Raw genomic sequence first — 13060 nt, forward strand, 5'->3', positions numbered from 1 at the left:
AATGAGAAAAAAACATGTGGAAAAATACTTTAAAAATTTTCCACCTTTATTCTCCATTACTTTGGGAAAGCACCATACCTGACTATCCCACTGTTGAAAGGTTAATAATGCATTTGTTACATTTGGGATATGTACAATTGAAGAATTGTATAAAGAATCAGCAGGCTGAACAATTCAGGAGGAGCCATCTGGTGAAAATTCTGATGCTGGTCCAAGTGTAGTACTGAAATTTAGCAAGACTGTAGTCTTTCCAACTTGTGAAGACCCTCCTGATAAAATTTCAGCATAAACGAACGAGCTGTAGTGTACAGTAGTTGATATTGCTAAAATCAAGCAATTGTTGCATTCGATAGGCAGAAAAGTGGCATCAAAACAAATCAATATGAACAAGTTTTTAACAAATTGAAGTCAAGTGAAGTGCTAACGAGTGTACATAATTTCTCTTTTTGTTCTTACAGTATATACAGTTTCAGTCACCTTTGTCATACATATGTATGGCATATTATACAATTTTGCAACACATATTTGTTCAGAATAGAGATCTCAAGAGACTGAATAATTTCAAGTACAGATATTTTTTATATGAAGGAGATTAAATAATGAATATTTTCCTGGGTGGACAGGAAATCTGTTGTTTGCAGTATAATGGATTTTCGGTGGCCTGTATGATCCATTAAAATAAGATTCTATTGTATATTGTTTTTTTGTAGTAAAACACTCATTTTAAGTAACAATTATATGCAGAGGTAATCAGAATTTCTAATAATTTTAAACACGTATTCTTAAAGTGCTATTTGCCCTTTTGAAAATTTTATTTAAAAATATTGAATATTTATAAAATAATAGCCCATTTTTTAAAATTTTGGTATATTATTGGTCAATTGGTTATCATGTGAGTTGTACTGCAGGCAATTGTATGACTGTCACATGAAAATAGAATTATCGTAAAAGTTATTCTATTTTGAAGTTATTGATGACTTGAAATCCCATTAGAAAAAACTGGAACCACATTAAAAAGTAAAGCTTGGCAAAACATTTAAATAAAGAAAATGTTTAAAAGTTGTGGCATAAAAATACTGGAACCATATTTGACAGTAAGATTCAACATGTGAATAAAGTGTACATTACACAGACTACAACTACAGGAAGTTTTGGATGTCACCCGTGATGATATTTTGTTATTTAGAAGTCATATAAAAAGTGTAACTTGTTCAAGTTGGCTTGTAGGAAATCATGTGTGATGATAAAAATGCTTTATTTTGGGTCTTATGCACTTTTTCAATTAGTACTCTGCCATTAAAGAATACGTTTGTTAGGCTCAAAGACCAAAATCGCTCATTGTGCAAAAAAACGGCTTGTCAAAATGGCCACGAAGCAAAATTCACGTCATGGCATTTGTAAAAATGGACACAACGCATTGTGGCTAACTCAAAACGACCACAAAGCGAAATTCGTGTAATGGCTTTCACGATATTTGACCACAACGTGTTCTGGTTAGGTTAGTTAGGGGCATCCATAAATTACGTAAGGGCGATTTCGGTCATTCTAGACACTCACCCACCCCTGTGTAAGAAACCGTAATATTTTCTTTGATCCCCCCTCCCCTTCCCTATCTTACATAATATTTAGGCATAATTTTACAGAAAGATTTTAACAAAAATAAATTTTTTTAATGAAACCCTAAAAACCTTAGGTCCAAAATATATAATTATTAATTAGTTAATTAATATGTACTATTATTTATAAAAGATTATGTGAACAAATTAAAAATATAAAAATTTAATGAATTCGAATAAACAATTTATTTTAAGAACTTTATTTTTTAATTATTAACAATCTTTTTATTATTATTAATCAAATTCATAATATTCATTTTTATATTAATTTTAATTTTCACAAAAGGACGCAAAATACTTTGACAGATTGAGTAGCACGTGTAAACAGAAACATCATACAAAATAAAACGAGAGAGAATAGAAACCACATTCCGTTGCCATATTAATTACATCTTGGCTAAGGCCAAGAAAATAAACTACATGCTGCTAAAATGTGCTAGGTGCAGCGGTGGACTAAATCATAAAGCTTATAAAACTCTATATAATGGGGCAATACAGCCAATGCTACTTTATGCGGCCTCTAGCTGAGATCATGTAACTATTTCTTCCTTGAAACCGTGTTTTGTTGATTGTTGGACTATGAACCCAAAGTTGAGTTTTAATTAAACACTTTACTTTATTTCCATCTTTATTTAGTTGATACGTGCCATTTGCACATTTCGGGCATAGAGCCCCTCATCAGTCAACTAAACAATACAACAATTAAAATATTACACTAAGTATTTTACCAAACAAAATTAACACAAGGTATGGTTCTTACCATTATCATATTCGATCTGCCATGCATACAAGGTTTAAAATCAGTCGACACATGTATCTTATTTTTTCTATAAACGGAGTAATCTTTTTTACACACAATTTTTATATCTCGTATAAAAACAATGTATAAGAATAGAAGCCATATATAATGAGATATAATGAGTTATAATGAGATATTTTTAAAATTGTAAAAATTCTTTAAAAGCACTGACAGGAAGTAGATTAATCGATTACCTGTTGTACTGTACATAATCTTTTGCTTATTTTACAATATCCAGTTATCACAATATCTAGAAGATGTAGACTATAGTTGTATTCATATTACGGAATATAATAAATGATTTTTCACAAGGACATAAAAATTCTTTTTCATTAATGTCTTATGGCTGTTTCGGCCTCGTTTTCTGTGCTGTGGCATAGTACAAATTTGCATATTTTCAGTGTTATTATAGATGATTAACAAAATGTAATTTTTTGCAATAATTACAACCTATATTAATATATATGTATATCGTTGTTAACCATCTATAATAACTCTGAAAATATGCAAAACATCTGAAACTTTTCAACATATAATCATTTGTGAAAATCTGTTGCAGTGCTCGATATGTCAATGTTTTCTAACAATTACTTTGTCAGGAACTTTTATTAATAAATCAATCTTTTTTATGAGAATCGAGAATGTTTCAGAGTTATTTATTTTTACAAGAACTATTACCGTGACATTTCGAGTCGCATTTTATGTTCTTTAAGCGACATTTGCATTTTTTATCAATACAGTATCTTTTACACTGACACATTATAAACCCTTGCTTACTTCCAGATGTTAACTTGGATGCTGAGCGAAGTGTGAAGTTGAGGGTACGTCCTAAATGTTAATAAAGTTACTCTCAGAAATTGTAAGTTCATTACGAGCATAAAGTCGATCAAGAAGACCCTTGTTTCTTAACTGATAGAGACCTGGGGACCTATTCTGAGTAGTATCGTTAAGCTAATGAATACGATAAAAATCAGTTTCTATCGGTTCCACACGATTCACATTTAATCAACTGTGAAAATGCTATTCCGAGCCGTACGTTTCGTTTTCGGTTCCAATAGCCACAGACAATGACTAAGCTTTTCTTATTGATCACTCTTGAGCTGCTGTTAGGAACATAACAAAAGTGAAAAAAACTTGGCAACTTTAGGTGTAAGGATGATATTACTTCACGAGCAATTGGAGATAGAGAAAATCAGCATTGGACGTCACGAATCTTAGTTTTTCATCTTTGAGATAATGCTTTTCGGCTGAATGATATACACTTTAAAAAACTTTGTCGTCTTTCAAAGCCATTACTATTACATTTATGCAATGAATTACGAGAAAAGCTAGAGCCGGGGCCAAATTTACAAGTAAGCTATGTAAGCTGAGCTTAGGGCCTTGAGTTTCGAGGGAGCTAAAAAATTTCTACAAAAAAGAAAATTGAAGTCAAATTTTGTAATAATTTGTTTTTTACAAACCAACAAAATATACTGTACTTTACTTTTTATTTTGTGTAGTATTTAATTACATTAATAACCGCTATTGTTTATATTATATTTCTAGAGATTTCTTCTTTTTTAATATAAAATTTATTTGATTTTTATAGGTAGCTTTTTTGCCATCGAAAAGTGATGAAAACAAAATTTTTAGTGTTTTCCTTTTTGAATTGTACCTTATTTTCTAATATGTTGCAAATACTTTTTAACAATAAGACATTTATGATTAAAATTAATATGTTTATGTTAATTATCTTTTTTGTATAAAATTGTAAAGGGTTGGTAAGGGACCTCACACAGTTTCGAGGGCCTCGAAATGCCTAAATCTGACCCTGGCTAGAGCAGAAATGTTTTAACAAATCTTGTCTAATATCTTGAACTGACAAGTTGTAGTTTGCTGGCTGTGTTATCCCTTTTTTGATGACAATTTAACAAAAAATTAGGCTACAGAATACTAAAAACATGTTGGAAAATGACGGGTTGCAGTCACATGACAAAAATACAACATTAACTAAACTGTGATTGGTTAAAGAGTAATAGCTATCGATAACATGGAACCCAGATGCATCTCGACCGACTATCTGTAGCGAAACTCGCCTAGCATGGAGCACAGAATAGCGATTTGTCTAAGGTTCGTTAACTGCCTTTCGCTAAAGAGACTTATCGAATGTCCTGTGAATTGCTCTCATTGAGTTATCAGAAGAGCTTAGAATAGGTCCCCTGATGGATTAATGCTCATATCAACAGCTAAAACATTTCTGGGAGCTGCACATCCCCAATCAACATCAAGCCCTCTAACTAAAACATTCAAACCAATTTCAACCTGTCCAAGTAACCTAACCTAACCTGACCAAACCAGAACACGTCGTGGTCAAATATCACAAAAGCCACAACATGAATTTCGCTTTGTGGCCATTTTTTTCACTCATTGAGCAATTTCAGCCTTTGAGCCTAACATTTATTCTGAAACTTTGCTTGTCCTGAAAGGTAGAGCTGGAGCCATGAATTGGGTAACTCCCAATTGTTTAATCAAATCACGAGTAATATGGGGCTTTGGAGAGCTGGCCTTACTTTGATTAGATCAATTGGGCCCTACACTAGGCTTATAACTCAAAGTAAGAACTTTTTAATCTAAATAGAAAAATTATTGTCCTACTTTGTAAGGAGTTCAGAGTTAGAAACATTTTTATAGTTTACATAAAAATTATTTAATTTATTTGCATAAAACATGACCTTTTATTTTTAAAACGATTATTCTAGCTGCATATTTGAACAGTAATAGAATATTGACTTAAAATTTATCTTGTTGGTGGAATGGCCAGGGCAGTAAAGGATGGATCTGCCATTTTGAGGTATTCAATTTGTGTTTGGATTGAGAACCTTGAAAATATTTTGTGTTGGGCATTGTTCTTCACTGTCAAGTGCCCCATAATGAACTTGGCTAAACTACAATAGACATGAATAGAAGCCTCTCTTTTTTAACACAAAATAGGCCTAAATTGGCCTTATCCATTCAAAATGAAATCGGCCAATGGAAAAGTTGTTTGAGTGGTTTTGATATACAAATTCCCGTATAGCTTGAGGGGTAAAAATAATTGTCTCTGGGTATATAGATAGAAATCATTTTCAGAACCCATTGTGTAATGAGTTAGGAAATTTGTTTAGTTTTCATTTGTTAGGGAATAGATACAAATTATTATTATATGATTTGCATCTAATAAAAGTATTTTGAAACTTCCTTTACATTATTCAAAACCAAGTGGCTCAAAATTAACAAAAATTTGAGTTTGAACAGTACATACAATCAATTTTCTATTATTGAGATATCTAATTAGTTTTCTCTAATTTCAGGTTTAAATTTCTTTAATGAAGTGAAAAATATAAATTAAAGTTCTTACGATTTTATTAATTTTTAATGTGATATTTTATTCTCTTAAATAGGGCAAGGTACAAGCTCTCTTTCTGCGCCACGAAGGTTATCTGGGTGCTATCGGAGCATTTTTAAAAGGAGCCGAAGAATGCGGTGTGTGCAAATAATAATTCCAATGATTAGTTTTCTTCGTTATTTCTTTAATTTGATTCCAAAATTTATTAGCCAAATATTAAGACCAGATAACTTAAGTTCTTGTTACTATCATTTTAATAATATATGATGAAGACTATTAATTTTCAGATACTCAAAAATACTCCTGGGGTGAAAATTATGCCGGAAGTTCCGGCCTTAAGAATGCTTTTCCGAGTCAGTTTTTTTCACAGAATAACACAGTGGTAAATAGAAATTATTGATATATCCTAATTAAAAATAGCTTTTTGGTATTTATGTTATTTATATTGCAGATTGATCAGTTAGAAGTTGACAGGTATAATTGGCAATTAGTGTATTGTCCCCTGCTCAGCAATCCGTACAGTTATGTTCCCGACACCGTAGATTTAACGCAAGATCCCGACGCAAGAGAATATTGGCTGTTATGTTTTGAAGATGCCGTCGATAAGGTATTTTTATAAGGTGCTACAATAAGGTTCTGGATAATTTTTTGTGATTTGCTTAATATTTGAAATTATTTTATAGTTCGTTCAGCGTGCTGTTCAAAGTCAACTTCATAGATGTGATGCTGTGCAGAGAGCTAATTTATTTAAAGAAAAATATGTGGATCGTTTACATCACTTAAAAGACCATCCTTTGTAAGTGTGTATTGTATCATAAGCTCAATTTTGCATTGAATAATGGCACAAAAATGTTTTTAATAGTATAATAGAATATATTAATCAACAGATTTCAATATTTTGGTAAATCAAGTGTCCCGAACTTTTAATTAAGGCTAGTAATGCCTTAATTGAAAGTTTAAGATGAAGAAACATTTTTTTTAGAAATTGATAACATCTTCTTGAAGTCCTGCAGCATATGCTTGTTCTCCTTCTGTGTTCTAAAAGTGTTACAACAACTCATTTCTTTGTTTTGCACTCATTGCTGAGACTTGCATTGTCTTATGTCTTATGTCTTAGTCTTTGTCTGCAGTTTTTGCTTGTAACATGTCATGTTCTTGTGATATTGATGCTTCCATTAATTTCCTATATGCTAATTACATTTTAAACATGGCTCCAAACCCAAGGATAGTGATAGTAGCTCTAATAAGCCAAAAATATCTGTAAAATTTTAATTTACTGAGAAAAGAGAGAGATGTTTTTGAAGTAATGCTTTTATGATTTGCAGTTTCATGCTGTTTATTGTTTATATAGTGTTTATTTACGTTATTTATATATGAAAAAAATGTGATAGATATGTTAATTTAGGGAATACTTAATAATTAATGAGGTTTGTTATTTTATATAAATTTCTTATACGAAAACTTTGGAAACACATCAGTTGCATATGGCCTGGTCCTACCATAATAATATACAATACAAAATAAGCTATAGCACTATAAGTTTCATTCATAGACTAATCTGACTTTACATGAGTCTATTTATTAGGATATTTACTGATTTGTATATAACTGCAAATAATTTTGTAAACTTAATATTTAATTTGTAATTGTTCTAATTAATCATTATTATAATGCAATTATTGTTAGAAGTGTAATCATTGAATTAAACTTCTTTCTTATAGTGCGTATGGTTCTCTGACTGTAAGAAGTTTACTAGATATGAGAGAACAGTGCTTGAATGAATTTGATTTTCCAGATCCTTATCTTCAAGTAAGTTTAGATTTTGTATTAACAATATTTTTTCATTAAAATTTAATTGTTTTAATGCTTATATCAGCAAAAGAGAATAGAAAATGAAAACGCATTAAGGTTACTTGCTAAAAGATTAGAAGCATTGGACATCATGTCTTGGGAAGAACGTCAAGAGGCATTGGTTATAGGTCTGCTTGCCGGAAATGTATTCGATTGGGGTGCTAAAGAAATTGCAAAACTTCTAGAACATTCGGAGTTTGACTTTTACGATGCTAAATCACAATTACAAGGTAAAATTATAACAAAATGTTTTATGTTACAATAAAAAGACAAAGCTTCCTCAATGCGAAATAACATTCTAAATTATTTTGGATTAGGAAGACCGTGGTTAATTGATAATTTAGATGAATGGTTAAAAAGACTAAAAGGCCCGCCTCATAAATGTGCGGCAATATTTGTCGACAACAGTGGGATGGACGTAGTTCTCGGAGTATTACCTTTTGCCCGGGAACTTCTTCAGAATGGAACTAAAGTAAGTTGTCAATAACATATTTGAATAGAACTAGCTTTTATGTTTTTTAACTAAAGATTTTGGTTGACTGGTGAAACAGGTGAACAATAAATAGCACCTCGCATAATGAGCAAATCAAATATTTTAAAAAATGCCTCACTTAACAAAGTTTTGCGTAATGAGTGACAAGGAGAGGGGAAGTTCCAGATTGTGCGCATGCTCTGTTATCTGTGATTTTTTTTTCTGCAACTCAAATTCATATTCTAGGTTGGTTCATTCTGTGCTAGAAGAAAAGATGATGATGATGATTCACGCTCCTTAACAATGTATATTGTATAATTTTCTTTGAATAAACGTTATACATAAAATACCATATTTACTCGTATATAAGACGATCTCGCATTTAACGATGAGGTGTGACTTTAAAAATCAAAATAAAGAAAATTAGATTTATTAATACAATTCTAATTTTATTTCATTTAATCACAAATAAATTATCATAAAATGCACATATCAAGGCAAACTATTATGTTTTCTTGACGCTATCACCTTTTGTTTACTCGGACTCGTCCTCCGAAGCTTCGTTACATACAATTCTCCTCTTTTTTACTCTTACTCCACAAAGCATTGTCCTCTGATCTGTCGAGTGAATTTAAAATACAGTATTTCCTGAATAACTGCTATCAGCTTTTGAAGATTGCTTTTCCATGCACCTGATACCCACACAGCAAAAAGATCATAATGCACATGACAGGAAAAAGTTTATTTTTAATAATTCAGAATGTACAAAATATTCATTAAAAATACCAATTTAACAATGTGAAATAACTACATTTATAATCATTGCTAAGTTACCAGCTATTTTCAGACCATCTCTTTAAAAGCGACATTCACCTTGACCTCGATAGCACTCTGCTATAATGGCAGCACGAACTATACACGGTTCACAAAAATTATTGCAAAAATGCAAAGGATCCTTTGCTCACACATATAGGACAACCTAGGTTTTTGAAGTGGTGAAAAATGAATAAAAACCTTGTCTTATGCGCAAGTAAATATGGTATTTGAGTATTTTTTGGCATGGAAAGCATTATCATATTTTACATTAATTTCTATGGGAAAAATTCTTTCCCTTAACGAGTATTTCGCATTACAAGTAAGGTTCTGGAACGAATTATGCTCATTAAGCGAGGTTCCACTGTATTTAACATCTAATCTCAATAACACTTTGGCTGCAAAAATTAACAGTTTAACCAAACTTTCAGGTTTTACTGTGTTCCAACAGCAAGCCTGCACTGAACGATGTTACGTATCAAGAGTTAGAAGTTTTGGCTAGGAAAGCGGCCATGATCAACGAAGACATCCATCGAGCATTGATGGAAGATCGTTTGAGAATTTTGGATTCGGGTCAAGGTTCACCATGTTTAGATCTCAGGTAATACAGTTTTAACCACAGTAAAAACCCACTTTAAAATTGCGATCTAACGAAAAAAACTAATTGATATTTGAAATAATGGAGGTTGCTAAATAAATATCCAAATTATGGATTAATTATAACATTTATTGATGTGGCAATATTGAGGAGAGTGAATCGACGCAGATGTGAACCATAGAAGATCCACTAACAAGAAATGCAGGATTTTTTTTTATCACACTAAAAGTTTCAAACAATAATTGGTGGCTATTATCAGGGTGATTGTAGTTAAAGTATTCTTACTTAATTAACATTGTCTTTAGAGGTATTTAGTTGTCCAAATGCAACCAAATCTCGTACAAGAATGTTTTTGGTTGTGCAGAAGACATTCTGTAAAAAGCAATTAATACTGAAACTCGCCTGTATGGTATTTCTGTATCTTTAAATCTTAGCCCACGTGAGTTTTGGTCACAAAAATACGTCTTATTGAAGACTCATTACAACTTTTGCAGCCTTTCGAGGCTGCGAAAGTTGTAACATGTCTTCAATAAGCCATATTTTAATAGGCCGTGCTACCCCGCACGCAAGAAGCCCTGCAAAGGATCGACGACGACCGTCGCCTTTGGATTCTACGTCTCCACGTCACTAGAGTCTCCATATAGAGTAAATATCTCTTAAAAATGTTTTTTTCTGGCAGATTAGTGTCATCGTGAGTTTTAGTACTAGGTTTTTTACAAAATACCAGATTTGGTTACATTTAGATCGGTAAATATTTATGTAGACAGCATCAAACAGGTGCTTCGGTTACAATTGCTCGACTCTTTTTTAGAAAAAGAGGTTATCGGTATTGTCGACCACCATAAAGTACTTCAGAAGACTAGAATTGAAAAGGACCGATCGGTCTTCAATAAGGTGACACAACATTTTGTATACAAGTGTGAAAATTCTGACTATTACAGGCTAGAAAATTTTACTTAACCCATACAAATACAATTTGTTTAACCATTTTAAAAACCTTAGAAGTACTTTTTTGAAATGCGAGCAATCGGAACGGAGTCAAAAGCCATCCGTTCCGGGAAGTCAATACTATTTGTAATTCTCTAGAAAATAATTTGGATATTTTGGACGACCTCTATTTTTCCAAAGATAAAATCGTAACTCGTGTCTTTTTCTTACGGTCCAGCCGGCTGAAACTGGAGGTGGCCGAGATGATGACCGCCCTGGGCACGGATCTGGTCATCCTGGAGGGAATGGGCCGAGCGGTGCACACCAACCTGAACGCCAAGTTTTCCTGCGAGGCCATCAAGGCGGCGGTGCTGAAAAACCAGTGGTTGGCCAACCGCCTGGGAGGTTCCATGTTTTCGGTCATATTCAAGTACGAGAAGCCCTGAAGCGGACGGACCGAGGAGGGGTTCGAGGGATAAAAAAAAATTCATCTATGCCGTCCTCTCGCAATACTTATTTCACACTTTAGTTCCACTCAGGGTTTATATCTCTATTTATTGTCTAAGGAAAAGTATTGTATATTATTATTATTATTATTATTTTGCATGAACAAAAGTAGAAAAATCTTACTCTTTACAAATTTTGTCACGGAGGGGAACCCGCACCACAGATTACCGCGCATCCCAGACCAAAATGTAGCTTAACGCATGGTTCGGATCGTCCAGTATTAAACAGTAAACATTTTCGAAGGGGATCGGTTTAAATCAAACGGTAAAGTATACTTTTAATCTCGTGAAGTCTTCCATGATTGACGATATTTCTACCAAAAAGCAAAATTTTTCTAGCTCATAAAGAAGGGGAGGAAAAATGCAAACATTTTTAACAGAAGTTGTTATTAAAAAATTTTAATTTGGATTGTTTAAATCGATTTAAACTTTGGTATGTTCGATAAGGGGGTGAGAATCGAATTAACTTGGCCACTAATTTCGACGGGGGAGGGCATTTGTTTAACGGTTGAAAATTACAAAATTTGTAAGAAGTTTTAATGGCTTTGGTAAAACAACGGTAATAATTTCGAGCATTTTGATTCGTAGTCGAAAGGGTTTTTTGGATTTTTTTCGAAACGTTATTTTAATAGTACGGTAGCGTGATAATGTCGGCTCAAAGCTCAATATACAGTAAAATAGTTTGTATACAGTATACATAATGTATAAACGAAGAGTTAAGAGAGTAGCGGTCGTCGTTTTTGTGTTAGTATTCGAATTTTTTGATCGTTTCTCGTTCCGGCGGTTCGGAAACATGTATAATAGAAACATTTCTGACGTCACGCTCGGTCGGGGTAAACCTATGCATTCCGAACCGATCGCTCGACGTTTCGGAGCCCGAATCCCGGTCGTTCGGATAATGGGTCGCATATATTACTTTGAGATTGTCGATAGATGTTTTTTCTCTTAATATTACGGTTGCATAAATAAAGTTTAAAGTTTTCTAAAAACAAATTCTAGAGAATTTATTGGCGCAGCGCTTTACTCTTCGCGGTTGCTCAGTCATATTCGTCACTAGTCTGTCTATCGAAAGAATCGACTCGGGTATTAACCAATGAGCATCGGCCGTCGATAGCTTAGTTGCGGTAAGTTATTTCCGGTTCCTCGTTTGTTAAACACGGCCGCCATTACGGAAGCTTCACGTTCTAGTATTAGAATACGAGGAAGTTGGTTATCGTTATAGTTAAATGTATGATTCTTTATTATAGCGTACATTAACTGTAAATTAACGGAAAATTCGTTCTGCAGAGTTTATTATCTAGTGAGAAAAAATTCATGCACTGCCCGAAGTATTAAGCGAAAAGTGCCGATTGGTTTAACCGGAGCGACATCACGCGTGACGTTGCTCTCGAATCATTAGCGAGGTTGAGGCCGAAGTTTTAAACGCGAAAACGTGTACGTCGGACGTTCGGCGCCGCTTTCCTGTAAGCCTAGAAGTTTGACAATGGCGTTTGAAATGTCCAGCACGATTCCACCGACTTTCCAAACGTCATTGTCAAACTTCTAGGCTTACGGGAAAGCGGCGCCGAACGTCCGATGTACACGTTTTCGCGTTTAAAACTTCGGCCTCAACCTCGCTATTCTTTCGGCAGACAGACTATAACGTACTGTACATTTCTTGTCACGAAATAACCACCCGTACGCAATGTATCACGGGTAAGTTGTCGGTAACACGTTGCTAATTTCCCCAGAGGATACTTTAGCCTGTGGTTAATTTTTATTGTAGTGTGTGTAATATTTTCTCTTGCACGTTTTATCTGTCAATATGCGTGCGTACATAGAATACAAACGTCATTCGAATCTCTAGCACGTCCATCACGCATACATCCTCCTTCATACGATGCGTGGCATTTGTGGTACCCCATTGCATCCATTATGCCCCGGTTTTATTTTCGATATCTTCCGACTTACCGTTTTCGAACAAGTCGAAGAGTCCGAACTGACGGGAAATTCTGGGTAAATCTCGTCTGATTTCGCGTTATTTTTTCGCAATTTATTTCAGAAAACGTTGGTTTCTTTCCGAAGTACGTTCGTCTGTCGATTAGTGTCGGACCCGCAACTCGGAAGAGGAAATC

General features: G+C 33.6%; 1 protein-coding gene across 1 annotated transcript in view; it reads left to right on the forward strand.

Annotated features, from left to right (window-relative positions):
* The window catches only part of LOC136990813 (4'-phosphopantetheine phosphatase), a 32233-nt gene extending 20294 nt beyond the window's left edge, over positions 1-11939 (forward strand). Inside the window, exons 8-16 of the mRNA XM_067289240.1 lie at positions 5835-5916; positions 6067-6161; positions 6231-6386; positions 6463-6575; positions 7501-7588; positions 7656-7860; positions 7948-8102; positions 9347-9516; positions 10679-11939. Of these exons, the coding sequence (XP_067145341.1) occupies positions 5835-5916; positions 6067-6161; positions 6231-6386; positions 6463-6575; positions 7501-7588; positions 7656-7860; positions 7948-8102; positions 9347-9516; positions 10679-10886 (1272 nt within the window). The 3' untranslated portion in view covers positions 10887-11939. The remainder of the gene's footprint in view (positions 1-5834; positions 5917-6066; positions 6162-6230; positions 6387-6462; positions 6576-7500; positions 7589-7655; positions 7861-7947; positions 8103-9346; positions 9517-10678) is intronic.
* The last annotated feature ends 1121 nt before the right edge of the window (positions 11940-13060 follow it).

This window comes from Centruroides vittatus, unplaced genomic scaffold (genome assembly GCF_030686945.1).
Source record: "Centruroides vittatus isolate TY-2023 unplaced genomic scaffold, ASM3068694v2 contig_1342, whole genome shotgun sequence".
Taxonomy (NCBI): domain Eukaryota; kingdom Metazoa; phylum Arthropoda; class Arachnida; order Scorpiones; family Buthidae; genus Centruroides; species Centruroides vittatus.